At 46.0% G+C, this 21753-nt stretch overlaps 3 protein-coding genes across 8 annotated transcripts in view; 2 read left to right on the top strand and 1 right to left on the bottom strand.

Annotated features, from left to right (window-relative positions):
• The window catches only part of CLXN (calaxin), a 27133-nt gene extending 21186 nt beyond the window's left edge, over positions 1-5947 (top strand). Inside the window, 2 exon segments of the mRNA XM_069729421.1 lie at positions 946-1050; positions 5345-5947. Coding sequence (XP_069585522.1) covers positions 946-1050; positions 5345-5395 — 156 coding nt within the window. The 3' untranslated portion in view covers positions 5396-5947.
• Positions 5948-5960: 13 nt separating this feature from the next.
• Positions 5961-16841, bottom strand: RBM48 (RNA binding motif protein 48). 5 transcript variants are annotated; one of them, XR_011313941.1, is made up of 6 exons: positions 16594-16841; positions 12257-12447; positions 9260-9405; positions 7722-8197; positions 6757-6822; positions 5961-6131 (listed from the first exon to the last, which is right to left on the bottom strand). XR_011313941.1 is itself a non-coding variant. In XM_069729414.1 (5 exons), exons 1-5 carry the CDS (start codon positions 16699-16701, stop codon positions 6042-6044), a joined length of 1011 nt encoding a protein of 336 aa, XP_069585515.1. In that variant the 5' UTR covers positions 16702-16840; the 3' UTR covers positions 5961-6041. The 5 variants fall into 5 exon arrangements, 3 of the variants coding, with proteins under 3 accessions (XP_069585515.1, XP_069585516.1, XP_069585514.1); XR_011313940.1 differs by having other exon boundaries at positions 16456-16620; XM_069729414.1 differs by lacking the exon at positions 6757-6822 and having other exon boundaries at positions 16594-16840.
• Positions 16842-17183: 342 nt separating this feature from the next.
• Positions 17184-21753, top strand: part of PEX1 (peroxisomal biogenesis factor 1) — a 58964-nt gene continuing 54394 nt past the window's right edge. For both annotated transcript variants that reach the window (XM_069729402.1, XM_069729401.1), the window contains exons 1-2: positions 17184-17375; positions 19372-19512. In XM_069729402.1, the coding sequence (XP_069585503.1) occupies positions 17262-17375; positions 19372-19512 (255 nt within the window). In that variant the 5' untranslated portion in view covers positions 17184-17261. The remainder of the gene's footprint in view (positions 17376-19371; positions 19513-21753) is intronic.

Genomic DNA, 21753 nt, shown 5'->3' with positions numbered 1-21753 from the left:
GACAGAACGGGCGCAGGATGGCAGCAGCACATGACAGAACGGGCGCAGGATGGCAGCAGCACATGACAGAACGGGCGCAGGATGGCAGCAGCACATGACAGAACGGGCGCAGGATGGCAGCAGCACATGACAGAACGGGCGCAGGATGGCAGCAGCACATGACAGAACGGGCGCAGGATGGCAGCAGCAAATGACAGAACGGGGACGCAGGATGGGAGCAGCAAATGACAGAACGGGCGCAGCAAATGACAGAATGGAGGCGCAGGATGGGAGCAGCACATGACAGGATGGGGGCGCAGGATGGAGCAGCACATACCAGGATGGAGACCATATACCAATATAAATGCTCGCCACCCGGGCGTAGAACGGGTTCAATAGCTAGTATATATATATATGTATATATATATATATATGTGTATATATATATGTGTATATATATGTATATGTGTGTATATATACATATATATATATATGTGTATATATATATATATATATATATATATATATATATATATACACATATATATACTTTTTTAAGGCAGAGGGGAGGATAGAGTTATCTTTTTTACAGCCTAATGCAGAAGTGGATTCAGGAGGGATGGAGAATAGGACAGAATGATACTACTTCCTGCTGGATCCACTTGAGGTGTTCACTGTGTGACCCTAATATTTGCCTCCACAACTGGGGGTTAAAGCCTACAGTATTATGTAGGGTCTGCCATTGAGGAACCATCCATCAGTCACATTATAAGCGTTATTACCATCACACAACGTGATCCTTGCCCTTCTGATCCTACGATTGTGAGGGTCATGTCCCGGCCCTCTGTTGTGGAGGAAACCGATGATCCACAGCTGCACTGGTCCAGTACCTGCACGTCTGAACATACGCCTATAGACAGTGTATGTAGGTACATAAGACATGACACATGTATTCTGCTTTCACAGGATTACGACCATGACAGCAAGCTATCGTATTCAGATTTTGAGAAAGCCGTCAGAGAGGAAAACCTTTTACTGGAGGCATTTGGTCCTTGTTTGCCAGACAGTAAGGTGAGAAAAGTCGCCAAATGTCTCATCAGAACACTGGGGGTCGTTAACGACGATGGTATCTGATGTAGAGACACTGAGCTGGTAAAGAGGAAATGATAAAGGACCCATCATCGCCATCTTGGTGCAGCCGGACGGCTTCTTAAGGGGAAGTGATCTTTACCATTTACTGCAATAGTAAAATATCGTAGTGTAAAGTAAAAGAGGCCATGGGCTCAAAGTCCCAGGAGGGAGGAAGAGACTGAAAATTAAAATGAAAAGTAAAACAAAATAGTTTAAAACAAAAGTTAAAAATGAACAAAAAATCTGAAAAAGTCTATTCATCCCCTTTTCCTTATCCATAAATGTAAAATATTATATGATTTTCATATTCAGTATTGACGCAACCATAAAACAGCAATCAAAATGTAAATCTATTGAACACATAATTAATAAATAAAAAATTAAATTTGAAACTCTGGAATAGCTGCTTTCTCCTTCGCCTCATTGGGGGACACAGGCCGTGGTGTATGCTGCTGCTGCCACTAGGAGGCGACACTAAGTGATACAAAGAAAGTTCTCTCCTCCCCTGCAGTATACACCCTCCTGCTGGCTCTCAGCTCCTCCCCTGCAGTATACGCCCTCCTGCTGGCTCTCAGCTCCTCCCCTGCAGTATACGCCCTCCTGCTGGCTCTCAGCTCCTCCCCTGCAGTATACGCCCTCCTGCTGGCTCTCAGCTCCTCCCCTGCAGTATACGCCCTCCTGCTGGCTCTCGGCTCCTCCCCTGCAGTATACGCCCTCCTGCTGGCTCTCAGCTCCTCCCCTGCAGTATACACCCTCCTGCCGGCTCTCAGCTCCTCCCCTGCAGTATACACCCTCCTGCCGGCTCTCAGCTCCTCTGCAGTATACACCCTCCTGCTGGCTCTCAGCTCCTCCCCTGCAGTGTACACCCTCCTGCTGGCTCTCAGCTCCTCCCCTGCAGAATACACCCTCCTGCTGGCTCTCAGCTCCTCCCCTGCAGTATACACCTTCCTGCTGGCTCTCAGCTCCTCCCTTGCAGTATACACCCTCCTGCTGTCTCTCGGCTCCTCCCCTGCAGTATACACCTTCCTGCTGGCTCTCAGCTCTGTTGTGAATTCTGCTTTTGGGCTCCCTCCGGTGGTTGTAAATGGTAATGCAGTTGTCCCTGGGCTGCAGTCTTGCACAGGTGTATCTGCTGATTGCATTTCTGACTGGGGTATTTAGGTTTGCTGGACTCTTTACTCCTGGCCAGTTGTCAATGTTTCTTGGGAAGTGTTGGATCTCTCCTGGCCTCTCCTGCTTAGCTGCCATTTCAGCAAAGATAAGTGTCTGTTTCTTTTCCTGTGGCACACTTGCAGTGTGCTTATTTTCAGTGCTGTTCGTTTGTTTTTCTATTGTCCAGCTTAGACTGTGTCAGTGTTTTCTCAGTCTGGTTGGATTCTCTGGAGTTGCAGATATACGCTCCACACCTTTAGTTAGGTGGTGGAGTTTATTTTTGTATTTTCTGCTGTGGATATTTTGGAAGGATTTTAATGCTGACCGCTTAGTGTCCTGTCCTATCCTTTCCTATTTAGCTAGAAGTGGCCTCTTTTGCTAAATCCTGTTCTCTGCCTGAGTTTGTCTTTTCCTCTACTACTCACAGTCATTATTTGTGGGGGGCTGCCTATCGTTTGGGGTTCTGCTCTGAGGCAAGATAGTATTCCTATTTCCATCTTTAGGGATATTTAGTTCTCCGGCTGTGTCGAGGTGTCTAGGTTTTGTTAGGCACACCCCACGGCTACTTCTAGTTGCGGTGTTAAGATCAGGGTTTGCGGTCAGTATAGTTACCACCTACTCCAGTGAAAGTTTTCATGCTGCTCCAAGGTCATCTGATCATAACACAGCTCCTCCCCTGCAGTATACACCCTCCTGCTGGCTCTCAGCTCCTCCCCCGCAGTATACACCTTCCTGCTGGCTCTCGGCTCCTCCCCCGCAGTATACACCCTCCTGCTGGCTCTCGGCTCCTCGCCTGCAGTATACACCCTCCTGCTGGCTCTCGGCTCCTCCCCTGCAGTATACACCTTCCTGCTGGCTCTCGGCTCCTCCCCCGCAGTATACACCTTCCTGCTGGCTCTCGGCTCCTCCCCCGCAGTATACACCCTCCTGCTGGCTCTCGGCTCCTCGCCCGCAGTATACACCCTCCTGCTGGCTCTCGGCTCCTCCCCTGCAGTATACACCCTCCTGCTGGCTCTCGGCTCCTCCCCTGCAGTATACACCCTCCTGCTGGCTCTCGGCTACTCCCCTGCAGTATACACTTTCCTGCTGGCTCTCGGCTCCTCCCCTGCAGTATACACCCTCCTGCTGGCTCTCGGCTCCTCCCCTGCAGTATACACCCTCCTGCTGGCTCTCGGCTCCTCCCCTGCAGTATACACCCTCCTGCTGGCTCTCGGCTCCTCCCCTGCAGTATACACCCTCCTGCTGGCTCTCGGCTCCTCCCCCGCAGTATACACCCTCCTGCTGGCTCTCGGCTCCTCCCCCGCAGTATACACCCTCCTGCTGGCTCTCGGCTCCTCCCCCGCGGTATACACTCTCCTGCTGGCTCTCGGCTCCTCCCCCGCGGTATACACCCTCCTGCTGGCTCTCGGCTCCTCCCCCGCGGTATACACCCTCCTGCTGGCTCTCGGCTCCTCCCCCGCGGTATACACCCTCCTGCTGGCTCTCGGCTCCTACCCTGCGGTATACACCCTCCTGCTGGCTCTCGGCTCCTCCCCTGCGGTATACACCCTCCTGCTGGCTCTCGGCTCCTCCCCTGCGGTATACACCCTCCTGCTGGCTCTCGGCTCCTCCCCTGCGGTATACACCCTCCTGCTGGCTCTCAGCTCCTCCCCTGCAGTATACACCCTCCTGCTGGCTCTCGGCTCCTCCCCCGCAGTATACACCCTCCTGCTGGCTCTCGGCTCCTCCCCTGAGGTATACACCCTCCTGCTGGCTCTCGGCTCCTCCCCTGCAGTATACACCCTCCTGCTGGCTCTCGGCTCCTCCCCCGCAGTATACACCCTCCTGCTGGCTCTCGGCTCCTCCCCCGCAGTATACACCCTCCTGCTGGCTCTCGGCTCCTCCCCCGCAGTATACTCTCCTGCTGGCTCTCAGCTCCTCCCCCGCAGTATACACCCTCCTGCTGGCTCTCGGCTCCTCCCCTGAGGTATACACCCTCCTGCTGGCTCTCGGCTCCTCCCCTGCAGTATACACCCTCCTGCTGGCTCTCGGCTCCTCCCCTGCAGTATACACCCTCCTGCTGGCTCTCGGCTCCTCTCCTGCAGTATACACCCTCCTGCTGGCTCTCGGCTCCTCTCCTGCAGTATACACCCTCCTGCTGGCTCTCGGCTCCTCCCCTGCAGTATACACCCTCCTGCTGGCTCTCGGCTCCTCTCCTGCAGTATACACCCTCCTGCTGGCTCTCAGCTCCTCCCCTGCAGTATACACCCTCCTGCTGGCTCTCAGCTAACCAGTTCTTGCTTAGTGTTCGTAGGAGGCACACGGACAGGTCTGCTTTTCAGACCCTAAAATTTTTTATTTTTTTTTACCTTTTACATTTTTGATTTTACAACGAACGGGCGACGGATCCTTTCAAGGTTCCGACCTCCCCGAACCATCAACAGGCGAGCGTCGCCTCTCCGTATCCTCTCCTGCGACGTGCCATGCCTGAGCTGATTCTTAGGGGCGACGGGTCCCTTCAAGGGCACCGATCTCCCCACACCTTCAACGGACGAGCACATGGAGTGTCGCCTCCATGTACCCTCTTTCCCAGCCAGGCCTAATGCCGGACAACTGGCCCTGTCCACCCGAGGACTGAACTCCGTGGATGTACAGAGGCCCCTCTCTATGGCGTCCGAGCAGCCCCCACTGTCCCACCACCCACTGTGAAAGCGGGTGGCTCAGTCTTTAAAAGCTTAAAGGGAATCCATGCGGTTGGAAAGCTCTATTAGGCCAGGATCACACATACGCGAGATACGGCCGAGTCTGGCAGGTGAAAACCCAGCTCTGGCACCGGCACTCCGGAGCAGAGCGTGCAGCCGCACAGCAATACATGGAGCTGCACGCTCCACTCCGGAGTGCCGGCGCCAGAGCGGGGTTTTCACCCACGAGATTCGGCCGTATCTCGCGTATGTGTGATCCCGGCCTTATAGGGTTATTCTGCAGGTTAATAACTGAAGGTGCCCGTCCTCTGTACTGAACATGCGGCACCTGGGAGAAGATGAACTTTATTTCTCCCTGCAGCCGCCGGCTTCCAGTCATTCTTCTATTTTTCTTCTTGCAGAGCATCATGGCGTTTGAAAGTCAAGCATTTGCCGAGCCGGGGGACCTGTAGGCAAGAACATCACAGGAGAGGGATGTGGATCGTCTGCAAGAATAATGGTATGTTCACACACATGCGTTTTTGGTGCGGTTTTTTTTAGCTACATTTTGCATTACCAGATAGGCCTGAGATTTCTCTGATCTCAAGGACACAGTTTGTTTTTGGGTTTTTTTGTCCACATTTTTTTTGTGCCAAAACCTCATGAAGTAGAATCAGTTTTTTTTGGCAGTAAACTTTCAGCATGCTCAAAAGACAAATGTAGCATGACAAAAACACAACAAAAAGCAAGCAAAACCTGATTTTTTTTTTTTTGCAGCAAGTTTTTTTTTTTAACTGCCAAAGAACAGGTTTTGCTGCTGAAAAAAAAACGCAGCAAAAACGCAAAGTGTGAACATAGATTAACTGGGAAGTTAACGTGTTGGGTGGTCTCTGTGCCAGTCAGCAACAGTGATGCCAAAGCACTGTATACCCTATGTGAGGAGGTCTATGCTGGGATCTGTGGTCCTCTCAATGGCCCCTCACTAGTGACGGACCCTGCTCTGCTAAAATAAACTTTGACAACAACACCAGTAATATATTCTCTATTTATAATAAAAAATAATTTATTCTCTGCTGCATTCACAAAGCTGGGGACTGAGCAAACAAAGCTCATACTTTTTCATATTCTTCTTCTCTGTTTTACTGGAGGTGCAGATGTGTTGTCACCCGATGTGGCTTCTGGTTTAGTTACTGTAGAACATTCAGAAACCTAAAGAAAACAGGATGAATAGAAAAAAAATTAATCAAATTATTGCCGAAAAACTGTTTCCTGTGCACAGAAGTGATGAATGTCTCATAGCACGAGGACCCCATAGCACGAGTACCCCATAGCACGAGGACCCCATAGCACGAGGACCCCATAGCACGATTACCAGCTTGAGGAGGCCTGCTCGGCTTTTACAGTCAGCCCCGTACATGTGATTGATACCAGAGCACCACATCTAGCCATGATGGAAAATGACATAATCCTGTCCGCCTGCAGCCACCAGTAGGGGGAGCACACAACTTCTACATTGGATTCAATAATAAAACAGTATGCGGTCAGCTCCCCCTAGTGGAGGCCAAAAGAAGAACCATCCGATAAAGTCCAAAGGGCAATGACGTCTTACCCATCAATCGCTTTGCAATAGCAGGGATCAGAGTTAGCTCAGATCTCTGCTGTTTAACCACTTAAATACTGCTGTCCATCTCTGACAGTGGCATTTACATAATGATGATGCACACCAGCTCCCACTGCAACGAGAACATGGCCATGTGGTCTGCCGAAAGCCCCCATCTCTGCCATCTTTATACTATTCGGTTGTACTTTATAGGAGATCGCTAATTTCACTTACCAACTCCAATACCCTAGCACTGCAGTAAAAAGCACAAGCGATTAAATGATCGCGGTATCAAATCCCCTAGAAAAAATAAAAAAGATTTTTTTTTTTTTAATAAGTTACATTGCTTTCCTTTTCCCTATAAAAAAAATAAATCTAAAAAGAAAACCAATTCACCCTCCTCAAATATTTGTACCAATCAACACCCTTAAGAAAAAAAATAATTGAAAAGCCAGAGTTGCGATTTTTCTGAGTGTCTCAAGCAAAAATACAATGAAAGGTGATCAAAATGTCGCATGTGCATCAAAGTATTTCAATAAAAATAGTCAGCTCTTCTCGCAAAGAATGCGCCTCGCACAGCTCCATAGATGGCGTAAATTCTAAAAGGTATGGGTCTCAAATGGTAAAAAATATAAAAATTTTTTTTTTTTTATTGTTTTACTGAGTTGAGAATTTTGACCTTTTTAACCACTGAAATAGGAAGAAAAAAACTATAAGAAAAAAAATGTTATCGCTGTAATGACCTGGACAATCCAAGACAGTTTTACTGTAAATTTAATGTAGTAAAAAGTAAATGTAAAAAAAGTAATAATTTTTTTCACCATTTCAACTCAATGGGAATTTTTTTTTCCCCTCTATATTATATAGTAAAATTAATGGCGTCATTCAAAACTACAACTACAAAAAAACATGCCCTGGTACACCTGTCGAATGAAAAACAAAGTTCTGGATATTGTAAGAAGAGGGGCAAAAAAAGTGCAATCAGAAAACTAGTTGCAGGTGGAAATCAAACGTGGGCCACAATCGCATTGTTTCAGTAGTGCAGCCTCAGGCTCGGGGCCAATAACCTTGTGCCTTTATATCTCGGCATAGAAGAACAATATTAAATATGGCTGCTCACGTTTTCAGTATACGCTATGTAAGTGAATAAATAAATAAGACCGCATCTATGGAGCTTCCAGGATCGCCTGTATACGCACCTCTTTTAGTTTTTCGCTTATTAGTTTGGCCGAGGCGTTTAGGGAATCATCCTCCAGGTCTAACTTTGGCAGCTCAGGAAGTTTCGGTCCGATTACAACCTCTGGGGAATCAGAAAGAGATAGAGAAAGCGCTAAACTGGCCTCCCGCCTCCTCTGTCGCTCCTGAAGCTGGGCGGTCCTCGGCATAAACCGGGCAGCGCTGCTCCGCACAAGCACCTGCGCTGGATTGCTCGTCTCCTGTAGTCTGTTGCAGGGTGGGGGACGGACGGTGCCCCCGGAAGGCAAGGTCTCAGAGACTGAAGGCGAACTGTATTCCTGGTGAGGTTCAGGAGTCACATATGGCTGCAGGGGTGAAAAATCATCAGGCTGAGGAGCGGGACCCCACATGGAGGTGGCCGCAAATTTGGACTCCGCAGATGCAGACACCGAACCAGATTTCTCTGACATGTCTTTTCTTCTTTCTTTACCTTCATAGCCTTGAGGAATAATATATGGATGTTAGGGTCTAAAGATGAACAGTGCAGTGTACAGGTAACATGGTAAACAGTTTGACATTCATAGAAATATGCAATACTGCCCCTATGTACAAGAACACAACTACTGTAATACCGCCCCTATGTCCAAGAATGTAACTACTATAATACTGCCTCCTATGTACAAGACTATAACTACTATAATACTGTCCCCTATATACAAGAATATAACTACTATAATACTGCTCCTATGTACAAGAATATAACTACTATAATACTGCCCCTATATACAAGAATATAACTACTATAATACTGCTCCTATGTACAAGAATATAACTACTATAATACTGCCCCTATATACAAGAATATAACTACTATAATACTGCCCCTATGTACAGGAATATAACTACTATAATACTGTCCCTATGTACAAGAATATAACTACTATAATACTGACCCCTATGTACAGGAATATAACTACTATAATACTGCCCCTATATACAAGAATATAACTACTATAATACTGTCCCTATGTACAAGAATATAACTACTATAATACTGTCCCTATGTACAAGAATATAACTACTATAATACTGTCCCTATATACAAGAATATAACTACTATAATACTGCCCCTATGTACAAGAATATAACTACTATAATACTGCCGCTATGTACAGGAATATAACTACTATAATACTGCCCCTATATACAAGAATATAACTACTATAATACTGTCCCTATGTACAAGAATATAACTACTATAATACTGCTCCTATGTACAAGAATATAACTACTATAATACTGCCGCTATGTACAGGAATATAACTACTATAATACTGCCCCTATATACAAGAATATAACTACTATAATACTGCTCCCTATGTACAGGAATATAACTACTATAATACTGCCCCTAGGTACAAGAATATAACTACTATAATACTGCCCCTAGGTACAAGAATATAACTACTATAATACTGCCCCTATATACAAGAATATAACTACTATAATACTGCCCCTATGTACCTGGAATATATCACCAATTTGACCGGATATAACTGACCTCTATCATCTGTTGCTCGCGCCACATATCGTCTTCTATCTTGAAGTTTTTCTCTGGTCTCTTGAACGCTCTCAAACTCTGGGGCGTAGCAGACATGAAGAATTCCTCCGAAGAAACTGTTTTCATCTAATTTCCGTTTTGCAACTCTAAAGAGAGAAACCATAGAATTAAAGGGATGTTCCCATCTTACATCTACCATAGATCTATGATAGTAGTGGTCCCACCCATGGTACGCCCGCCTATCTTGAGAACAAGGTCCATGTTGCACGGTCAGATTTCCCATATAAGCTGCACTGGTGGAAGAAAGGAAGAAGTAGGTGACGGACTGTAAACAGCCAAATCTCCATCCAGTCTGGTCGGTCTGATTGATTGTGCTCCTTTAATAACGGATATATGCAGCAAAGAATATAAAACATAATGTTTAATAAATGCAGTGAAAAATAGCTGATAAGGTTACATAGAAACAATAATGGTAAAGTGCTCCGGGTGCCGGAGATCATAATACATCACGATCTCACCCAAGAAGCTTCCAATGGCTCCAAACAGGATCCTCAGCACGGAGACAGGTGGTCAGAGCCAGGATAGATGTAATGTTCCTACCCTCCCTGGTGGGCCCTGTGTCTCCTGCCTTTACAAGAGCAGTGCCTAAATGTTATCTATTTACAACGGCCCCCCCCCCTCCCCCCCCCCCCAAAAAAAAAAAGAGGGGCCCATCCCCCTTTCTGCCTCAATATAGAGGCCTCATCAGGGGGGTGTACTTGAAAATATCAGGACTCAGAGGTCCAACACACAAATGGGGTAATAAATAGAAAAAAAGAGGTGCTGCAGTGGCAGATACACCTCTCAGGTGACCGTGCACAGTGAAGCCAAGCCCAAAAATTGGAAGAAAGGGTGGGCACATACCTGTGGGTATAAATAATATTCCTTTGATTAACATCTCCCCGGCGTTCCACGTGCGAGAGAGGGGACTTCCTGTCCAGCCCGTTGGTGTCATTACGCCTCCTAAGACATGATGCCCAAATAAACAATAGCCCAACGGATGCCCCGCTGTAATTCCTGTTCCCCCTCCGGCACATCAGGAGTCTCCGGAGATGACATCACGTGTCACGCACAGTGTGGGAAAGACTAAGTGCAACACGAAGGGGTGAGTGGAGACCCCCAGGTGGATCTAGTAACACCCTACCGTCCCTATATTGGTTCCTCATCAATCGTCAAGCAGGAAGCCTGTATCTCCCTAGAGCGAAGCCCTGGATAGGGAGGGGGTGGGATGAGCACTTGTCAGTGCCCACTGTAAACTAAAGACAAAAAGGTGGACAGACAAGGGGAATGAACTTAGCTTCTGCAGACTCGGTGAGAGGTAACACAAAACAGCTCCAGAGAGGAATTTAGCAGACTGCTATAGCTCCAAGCCTTCACAAAGGAAAAATGTGAATATCATCGGCAACTCTCTGTAGCAGACTGGGGATTTATAAACACCCAGGTCCAGGTGTGTCAACTAGAGCCGGAGGGAGGTTGCCGCTGGGTCCAAGAATCTGAAGGATTAAGGAGGCGTCTGTAATGCCAAACGCAGAGACCTTCTGCTCCAAATGCAGAGCAACAGTCTGCTGCATCTAACACAACCGTGACCCCGCGGTATCATAGGATAGATGCGCCAGAGTATTTCCTGTCCCGCCTGCAATGCGTCATGTGTCTCTGGACACTTATGCTCTCAATGGTGATAGGACTATATGATAAAATATCAACAATGTCATCAGTATGACAGATATATGAATGGATATTTTAGGCAATCAACACAAGGGGTAGGGATTAGCAATGAGTGAAAGTGCTGGGATAAGGTGTTATATGAGCATGCTCGGTGCTAACACGGTCTTCGGCGTGCTCGAATATTATGTTCGAGTCCCCGCGGCTGCATGTCTCTTAGCTGTTCAACAACCGCAACGAATGTAGAGATTGGCCGCCTAACAGCCGTGAGACACGCAGTCGTGGGAACTCAAACACAGCACCGAGCATGCTCAGATAACACCTTATGCGAGCACGCTCATTCATCACTACTGCCCCATTATCAAATGTTGATATTAGGTGCATGAACTTCAGTTTTGGACCCGAGAGTGTTGGGAAGCTGCTTCTCTTACCAAAGAATCGGGGTGCCCCCTCTCAAGGAACCTTTGTCTTAGATCCCTTGATTGTTGATGAAGTCCCTTTTATCAGAACAATTGGGTCTTAGGGAATCTGGATGGCGGCTGTTCCAATTTAGAAATGAATTACTAGCAGTTGGTTTACAAAACATGGTAGATTGTAACGTCCCAGCCTCTGTTTTAGTTATCAAAAGATCCAGGAACGAGTTTTTTTTCATGGATTTCAATTGAGTCCAATGTTATTGGTATTTAGGGACCCAAAAAACTTCTGGTTCCTCTCCACCGGACCCTTCCATAGCAGGGACACATCATCTACATATCTGACCCAAAGGTCGATACATTCATCGACCTTTGGGTCAGATATGTAGATGATGTGTCCCTGCTATGGTGGCGCAGTGGTTAGCACTACAGCCTTGCAGCGCTGGGGTCCTGGGTTCAAACCCCACCAAGGACAACATCTGCAAAGAGTTTGTATGTTCTCTCCGTGTTTGCGTGGGTTTCCTCCGGGTACTCCGGTTTCCTCCCACATTCCAAAGACATACTGATAGGGAGTTTAGAATGTGAGCCCCAACGGGGACAGTGATGATAATGTGTGCAACTTGTAAAGCGCTGCGGAATATGTTAGCGCTATATAAAAATAAAGATTATTATTATTATTATTATTATTCAGACGCAGCACAATTACAGTCTCAATAAGTCACCAGCCCCCCATGGCCTTGTCACCACCCAGTACTAAGACCAGAGGAGGTCCCATGCCTGCTGTAGCCTCTCCTCTCCAGTAACATTAGGGGGTCTCTACTAGAAAGGGGAGGTATAAAGGGAAAGATCCTGATACAGAAGGAAGCCGCAGCCCGAGTCTCACCGTGCGCTCTGTAACCGCTGGAACTTAATGAGGTAGACCTCTGTGAACTGCTCGGCCGGGTATTCATCCAGCGGATTGTATTCTTCTACTGCTCCAAAAAGTGCAAACTGCTCAACCAGTTCCTTCATAACACCGATGGCCGGGACCCCCTGCACCAGCAAATACCGAGACTCCAGATTAATCGTGTAAACCTACAGGTGAGAGGACAGAGAAAGGTGAGGAATACAGCCGAGCACTAGAGAAACCCACCCAAGAGGCCCCATCTATGTAATGATATGTATGATAGAGCTGCACTCACTATTCTGCTGGTGCAGTCACTGTGTACATACATTACATTACTGATCCTGAGTTACATCCTGTATTATACCAAAGAGCTGCACTCACTATTCTGCTGGTGCAGTCACTGTGTACATACATTACATTACTGATCCTGAGTTACATCCTGTATTATACCCCAGAGCTGCACTCGCTATTCTGCTGGTGCAGTCACTGTGTATATACATTACATTACTGATCCTGAGTTACATCCTGTATTATACCCCAGAGCTGCACTCACTATTCTGCTGGTGCAGTCACTGTGTACATACATTACATTACTGATCCTGAGTTACATCCTGTATTATACCCCAGAGCTGCACTCACTATTCTGCTGGTGCAGTCACTGTGTACATACATTACATTACTGATCCTGAGTTACATCCTGTATTATACTCCAGAGCTGCACTCACTATTCTGCTGGTGCAGTCACTGTGTACATACATTACATTACTGATCCTGAGTTACATCCTGTATTATACCCCAGAGCTGCACTCACTATTCTGCTGGTGCAGTCACTGTGTACACACATTACATTACTGATCCTGAGTTACATCCTGTATTATACTCCAGAGCTGCACTCACTATTCTGCTGGTGCGGTCACTGTGTACATACATTACTGATCCTGAGTTACATCCTGTATTATACCCCAGAGCTGCACTCACTATTCTGCTGGTGCAGTCACTGTGTACATACATTACATTACTGATCCAGAGTTACATCCTGTATTATACTCCAGAGCTGTGCTCACTATTCTGCTGGTGTAGTCACTGTGTACATACATTACATTACTGATCCTGAGTTACATCCTGTATTATACTCCAGAGCTGCACTCACTATTCTGCTGGTGCAGTCACTGTGTACATACATTACATTACTGATCCTGAGTTACATCCTGTATTATACTCCAGAGCTGCACTCACTATTCTGCTGGTGCAGTCACTGTGTACATACATTACATTACTGATCCAGAGTTACATCCTGTATTATACTCCAGAGCTGCGCTCACTATTCTGCTGGTGCTGTCACTGTGTACATACATTACTGATCCTGAGTTACATCCTGTATTATACTCCAGAGCTGCACTCACTATTCTGCTGGTGCAGTCACGGTGTACATACATTACATTACTAATCCTGAGTTACATCCTGTATTATACTCCAGAGCTGCACTCACTATTCTGCTGGTGCAGTCACTGTGTACATACATTACATTACTAATCCTGAGTTACATCCTGTATTGTACTCCAGAGCTGCACTCACTATTCTGCTGGTGCAGTCACTGTGTACATACATTACTGATCCTGAGTTACACCCTGTATTATACCCCAGAGCTGCACTCACTATTCTGCTGGTGCAGTCACTGTGTACATACATTACATTACTGATCCGGAGTTACATCCTGTATTATACCCCAGAGCTGCACTCACTATTCTGCTGGTGCAGTCACTGTGTACATACATTACATTACTGATCCTGAGTTACCTCCTGTATTATACCCCAGAGTAGTACTCACTATTCTGCTGGTGCAGTCACTGTGTACATACATTACTGATCCTGAGTTACATCCTGTATTATACCCCAGAGCTGCACTCACTATTCTGCTGGTGCAGTCACTGTGTACATACATTACATTACTGATCCTGAGTTACATCCTGTATTATACCCCAGAGCTGCACTCACTATTCTGCTGGTGCAGTCACTGTGTACATACATTACTGATCCTGAGTTACATCCTGTATTATACCCCAGAGCTGCACTCACTATTCTGCTGGTGCAGTCACTGTGTACATACATTACATTACTGATCCTGAGTTACATCCTGTATTATACCCCAGAGCTGCACTCACTATTCTGCTGGTGCAGTCACTGTGTACATACATTACTGATCCTGAGTTACATCCTGTATTATACCCCAGAGCTGCACTCACTATTCTGCTGGTGCAGTCACTGTGTACATACATTACATTACTGATCCTGAGTTACATCCTGTATTATACTCCAGAGTTGCACTCACTATTCTGCTGGTGCAGTCACTGTGTACATACATTACTGATCCCGAGTTACATCCTGTATTATACCCCAGAGCTGCACTCACTATTCTGCTGGTGCAGTCACTGTGTACATACATTACATTACTGATCCTGAGTTACATCCTGTATTATACTCCAGAGCTGCACTCACTATTCTGCTGGTGCAGTCACTGTGTACTTACATTACATTACTGATCCTGAGTTACATCCTGTACTATACTCCAGAGCTGCACTCACTATTCTGCTGGTGCAGTCACTGTGTACATACATTACATTACTGATCCGGAGTTACATCCTGTATTATACCCCAGAGCTGCACTCACTATTCTGCTGGTGCAGTCACTGTGTACATACATTACATTACTGATCCTGAGCTACATCCTGTATTATACCCCAGAGCTGCACTCACTATTCTGCTGGTGCAGTCACTGTGTACATACATTACTGATCCTGAGTTACATCCTGTATTATACCCCAGAGCTGCACTCACTATTCTGCTGGTGCTTTCACTGTGTACTTACATTACATTACTGATCCTGAGTTACATCCTGTACTATACTCCAGAGCTGCACTCACTATTCTGCTGGTGCAGTCACTGTGTACATACATTACATTACTGATCCGGAGTTACATCCTGTATTATACCCCAGAGCTGCACTCACTATTCTGCTGGTGCAGTCACTGTGTACATACATTACATTACTGATCCTGAGCTACATCCTGTATTATACCCCAGAGCTGCACTCACTATTCTGCTGGTGCAGTCACTGTGTACATACATTACTGATCCTGAGTTACATCCTGTATTATACCCCAGAGCTGCACTCACTATTCTGCTGGTGCAGTCACTGTGTACATACATTACTGATCCTGAGTTACATCCTGTATTATACCCCAGAGCTGCACTCACTATTCTGCTGGTGCAGTCACTGTGTACATACATTACATTACTGATCCTGAGTTACATCCTGTATTATACCCCAGAGCTGCACTCACTATTCTGCTGGTGCAGTCACTGTGTACATACATTACATTACTGATCCTGAGTTACATCCTGTATTATACCCCAGAGCTGCACTCACTATTCTGCTGGTGCAGTCACTGTGTACATACATTACATTACTGATCCTGAGCTACATCCTGTATTATACCCCAGAGCTGCACTCACTATTCTGCTGGTGCAGTCACTGTGTACATACATTACTGATCCTGAGTTACATCCTGTATTATACCCCAGAGCTGCACTCACTATTCTGCTGGTGCTTTCACTGTGTACATACATTACATTACTGATCCTGAGTTACATCCTGTATTATACCCCAGAGCTGCACTCACTATTCTGCTGGTGCAGTCACTGTGTACATACATTACATTACTGATCCTGAGTTACATCCTGTATTATACCCCAGAGCTGCACTCACTATTCTGCTGGTGCTTTCACTGTGTACATACATTACATTACTGATCCTGAGTTACATCCTGTATTATACCCCAGAGCTGCACTCACTATTCTGCTGGTGCAGTCACTGTGTACATACATTACATTACTGATCCTGAGTTACATCCTGTATTATACCCCAGAGCTGCACTCACTATTCTGCTGGTGCAGTCACTGTGTACATACATTACATTACTGATCCTGAGTTACATCCTGTATTATACCCCAGAGCTGCACTCACTATTCTGCTGGTGCAGTCACTGTGTACATACATTACATTACTGATCCTGAGTTACATCCTGTATTATACCCCAGAGCTGCGCTCACTATTCTGCTGGTGCAGTCACTGTGTACATACATTACATTACTGATCCGGAGTTACATCTTGTATTATACCCCAGAGCTGCACTCACTATTATTACTGCCTCTGTATCACCATCTTCCATGTGTTGTAGGACTACAAGTACCAGGTCCTCGCTATTCTGTATGCAGGTGTTTCTAATCCCACAATAATCTGTACACATTTAGCGTTATATAATGACCCCACCCACTTTGACTGCTCTCGGATTCCGTCCATCTCGGTACTTCGCTCGGGAGGCGCAGATCTTTCGCTGTTCGTGGTGCGGATGAACTTCTATCTGCAAACGGGGATCCGTCATGTTCTTCTTTCTTTCTCCTAAATCAAACCCTCCAGAGTCCAGGCCGCTTTCACTCCTATCACTGACCTCCTTCGATCACTGCTCCGTCTGCCTGTGCAGGAACCATTTTCTTGAAGCCTACGGCTTGATTTATAAAGCTCTTGGTCTTCGGAATGATGGCCGCCCTTATATCGCCTTGTTGTACAAGTGGCGACACTATTCTTTACGACACTTGGCACGCTCTACAAATCACGTGTCTGCACGGTACCCGGAAACGCCAACTACAAATCTGATTGGTCGGAAGAAACCATCATGCAGAATACTGAAGGGGGGGGATCTACAATTTTTTTCTAAATTTAAACATTAATATTATGCACACCTATACGATATCCTTTGTGCATTTTTGTTAAAGTATAATAATCTAGTCGTTATTACTGACGAAGTTTAATTCTTCATATAGGAACTTTTGAATGACGCTTGTGATTAGTCGCCCCCCTGTCAGTGGTGGAATGCTGAGGTCCAGCAGCGGTGTGTCCCCGGCGCTGTGGAGAATGATGTTGTGATCTGAGCCGCCGTGGGGAATGCTGGGAGGGGGGATATCGGGGGCTGCGGCTGTCACCGTGACGCTCACCGGCGCTAAGGACGCGTTCCTGCGCCTGACACCCGAGCTCAGCGCACAGCTGCGCCTGGAACAGGTGAGAGCGTCCCCTGCCGACCTCCTGCGGGCGGTGCACTCAGTGACTGGGGGCCCCTTCTCTCCAGCTCATATATAGGGGGCCACAGTGTGTCCTCACTGCGCATGCAGGTGCTTCTGATCGTCCCTGTTGTAGAACTACATCTCCCATCATGCTGCTGCCAGGGCATGCTGGGAGTTGTGGTTCTACAGCAGCTTGAGTGAGATCTGACACCACCATTGATTTCTAGAAGTCAGGGAGCCTGGAGCCCTTTGGTACGGCTCAGATTGCTCTGCGCACGCCCTTTGACCTCCATCATCTTTTTTTTTTTGGTGTGTTCCCCTTTAAATATTTTATTCTGTGCCAGACAAAAATGTCCTTTTCTTTTTCTGCAGAATATTATCGCTTTTAGTCGTGGCCCCGCGAGTACGTGCGATCTGCGGCGTCACCGTCCCCTAGAATAAAACCTTTGATCCAGGAGAAGCCGAGAAAAGAGCGACGTTAATGAGTAATTGTGGCGCTGGGGGAGGGGAGGCTGCTGCAGCGCCTCGTGCGGAGCGTCTACGATCGGGCAGTGAACGGCGCAGGACGGGGGCGAGTTTTGTCTGTGGTCATATTAGTGCACTCGTTCTTTCAATTAAAGGGAAGGTTCTGTACTGAACGATCCCGGTAAAGGGATATTTTCATTTGTGCAAGTGATGTCCTACTCCTAGGATACGGTCGAAGCCGACCTCCGGGGTCTTTAGGCCGCGTGCACACCTTGTGGTTTTTTTTTCCTGTGCAGATTTGTCACAAAACCTGTCATTGGCAAAGTGAATGAGAATCCTGAGGCCTCCTGCGCATTTGTGACTTGCAGGTTGAATCTGCAGCACGTCAATTCTTGGGCTATCTTCACATTTTGTGTTTTTTTTTTTTTTTTTTGCTGTTTTATTTTAATGCAATCTAAAAGTTGCGTTTCACAGAACCGGCAAAAGCTACGAGACATCAGGAACCTCCTGCACACACTAAGGCCGTGTGCACACGTTGCAGATCTGCAGAGTTTTATTCCGCGCAGAAACGCAGTACAATGTAAATCAATGGCAAAAATAAAAAATGCTGATTAAAAAAAAGACCATGTCAATTATTTTTCCAGATCTGCTGTGTTTCTGCACCTATCCCATGATAGAAATCTGGAGGGGTGAAAAAAAAAAAAGTTAGAAATCCGCACAAAAATCTGCAACGTGCGCACATACCAAAAAAAGGCGCAGATTCTGACCTGCGTTTTCTGCCAAGAAATGCAGAATCTGCACAGAAAATGCTACAGTGAAATCTGCAACGTGTGCACATAGCCTTGTTTTTTTACCCCCTGACAGAATTTGGTAAATGTTGCATTTTTGAAAATTGCAGCGCTTTAAATCTTTTAGCTTTTTTTTCATCCATAGAAATGATTAAGTGCGAAAACGGAGCAAAAAAACTCCGATATCGGTTCCTGCTGCTTTTGTGGTGCAGAAAACTCAGCAACAACAGTCAGTAAAGTGTATCAGCCTGCGCAAGAGAAATGTACCCGAAAAACCTGTTTGGTGGAAGCAGCTTCTTTACTGCCAAGACTGCAGGTTTTGCCTGCAAAGAAAAATGCAACATGTGAACAAAGCCTTACAGGGGCTCTGCTGCAGATTTCACCCAAACTACTAAGTGGGGGAAAATATGTAAGAAAAACGGAAGTAAGAAAACAAATTAAAGATGTGGTTTTTTTTTTTTTTTCTGCCAAGAAATGCACAAATTTCTGCACCAAGAATTCAATGTGTGCAGCGTTGTGTGAACATACCCTAACCAATTGTGCACATGCCAGGGGGGGCACGAGGGTCCAAATCCTGATAAATTTTAAGAGGAATCTGTTGGTAGGATCGTCCCTTGTAAGCCGTCTATATTGGTGCGCTTTTTGTTTTTATACCTCCCTGTGTTCAGTTTTAACAAAAAAAAAATGTCAGTACATGGTGTAGCACAGAACTCTGACTGCTCGCTGTCATCTTTCCTCCAGGGCGGCGCTGTAGAGGTGACATGGGAGGAGCAGCCGGTCTATCTGGGTTGGATGGAGAATCGCAGCAGAGTTACAGACAGCACCATGGTGGAGCTCAACAGACAGCTGGGCGAGAAGCTGGGACTTGTGGATGGACAGCAGGTACTGGGCGTGTTCTCCAGCTCCGGGGACTTGTGACTTCTCGGCTGTTGAGAAACTACAACTCTCAGCATGCCCGGACATTCACACGTGTGTATTAACATACAGAGTTTTAAGCATAGATTGGCGCATTTTAAGGGGGTCATACAAAGTGTGATCACTGGGGTCTGACCTTAGAGGTTATAGACAGATCAAAATACCAAGGGTCCCCCCAATGTCCTGCTTGTGATGGTGGCCCAGCAATGTCCGTCAGATGGAGCGACAATGCACGTGATTGACCAACTGTTCATTAAACCAGAGGACTAAGGATCCTCCTAATCATTATTGATGAGGGTCCCAGTGGTCAGACTTCTACCGATCCTCAAGTCCTCACCTATCAAAATGGAGATCATAGTTGATTTTACGGTGAGGCAATACGGCGTCAGCCGGTGCCGCTGCTACATCACAGCGCTGTAGAGGTGAATGGCGCCACGTTGTGACACCCACACGACCGCAACAAGCAATTCTCCAAAAACTCAATTGGACTTTTTCCAGCTTAATTTCTTTTTTTGAGGCAGAAAAATCCATCGTTATTTTTTTTTAAAGAGATTCTGGACATAGATTTCTATCTTGTTTTTGCCAAGGTTTCAAGATCCAACCAGATCTTTTTTTTGCAGCCTTTTGCCTGAAGTTTGTTGCAGATTTCAGAAAATTGCATGTGAATAGCAATGTGGATTTTCCATTTCCATCCAGAAAAATTAAACAAAAAAAAAAAAAACCACAGCATAAATATTCCTAAGTCTGGCTAAGATTTAGAAAGGATTTTGAATCCGATTCAGCTTCAAAATTCTCATCAAAACCTAAATGATCTACTCCTTGGCTCCACTCTCAATGGGAAATTTACGTTGATGCTCAGACAGCAAGTTTTTTTTTTTTTTCCTGGAAGGTTTTGAAAACGTCACCTCTAGGGACAGGGGACTTGTCTGATGCAGATTCCTTGTGAATCCGCTCAATGTAGTCAGGACAAAAAGCTGAAAGAAAAAAAAAGACTTTAGAAACAGAATCAGATCTGAAAATCTCATCTAAAAAATACTTGGGATTATGGACGTGAATTTCTCTTGAAAGCCAGGTTTGCTTTCGCCTCAAAAAACAAACAAAAAAAACCCATACAACTCAGTGTGAACATTCCCAAGAAAACAGCAGCTTCCTTCGTTCCTAGGGACAAGTGTTCCTATTCTGCGTTTCGCTGGGTTTACATATCGAGGATATTTTGTTCTCAGTCTTTTGGGATCATGTAGCTGGAGCCATTCTTCTATATTTGGTGCCTGAATTGGCTTATTCCTAAGAGGGAATGGTGAACAAGCTGCCGGACCCTGAAAAATGTGTTTTGGTTCAGCATTGTTCCATATAATTTGTATAAAATAATGAATAATTTATTACTGAAACTGAGAAATCCAGGATTGAAACCATATGCAAATTGGTCTGGAAATGCATTTGGGGCGTATCAGTGCACCGAGTAGTGACACGCCCCCAGTGCATTTGCAGAGTGATTTGCATGTGGCTTGAACTCTTGATTTCTCGGCACTGACACAATGGATTACTGCAAGACACGTGTCGCCTATACGGACAAACTGCTACCGTGCCTACAAGTAGTATTCAACCCCCTGCAGATTTAGCAGGTTTACACATTTGGAATTAACTTGGCATTGTGACATTTGGACGGTAGATCAGCCTGGAAGTGTGAAATGCACTGCAGCAAAAAAGAATGTTATTTGTTTATTTTTTTTTAAATTGTGAAAAGTCTTTTCAGAGGGTCATTTATTATTCAACCCCTCAACCCACCAGAATTCTGTTTGGTTCCCCTAAAGTATTAAGAAATAGTTCAGGCACAAAGAACAATGAGCTTCACTTGTTTGGATTAATTATCTCTTTTTCCAGCCTTTTCTGACTATTTAAGACCCTCCCCAAACTTGTGAACAGCACTCATACATGGTCAACATGGGAAAGACAAAGGAGCATTCCAAGGCCATCAGAGACAAGATCGTGGAGGGTCACAAGGCTGGCAAGGGGTACAAAACCCTTTCCAAGGAGTTGGGCCTACCTGTCTCCACTGTTGGGAGCATCATCCGGAAGTGGAAGGCTTAGGTAACGTTCACACTAGCGTTTCCCGTTTTGCATCGTGTTTGCGACCGGCGACGCATGCGTCATGCGCCCCTATATTTAACATGGGGGACGCATGCGTTTTTTTTTTTGTTGCGTTGTGCG

The sequence above is a fragment of the Ranitomeya imitator genome, chromosome 6 (assembly GCF_032444005.1).
Source record: "Ranitomeya imitator isolate aRanImi1 chromosome 6, aRanImi1.pri, whole genome shotgun sequence".
NCBI classification, from domain to species: domain Eukaryota; kingdom Metazoa; phylum Chordata; class Amphibia; order Anura; family Dendrobatidae; genus Ranitomeya; species Ranitomeya imitator.
Note: the sequence above shows the minus strand (reverse complement) of the source record. Positions and strands in the feature narration are given on the sequence as shown.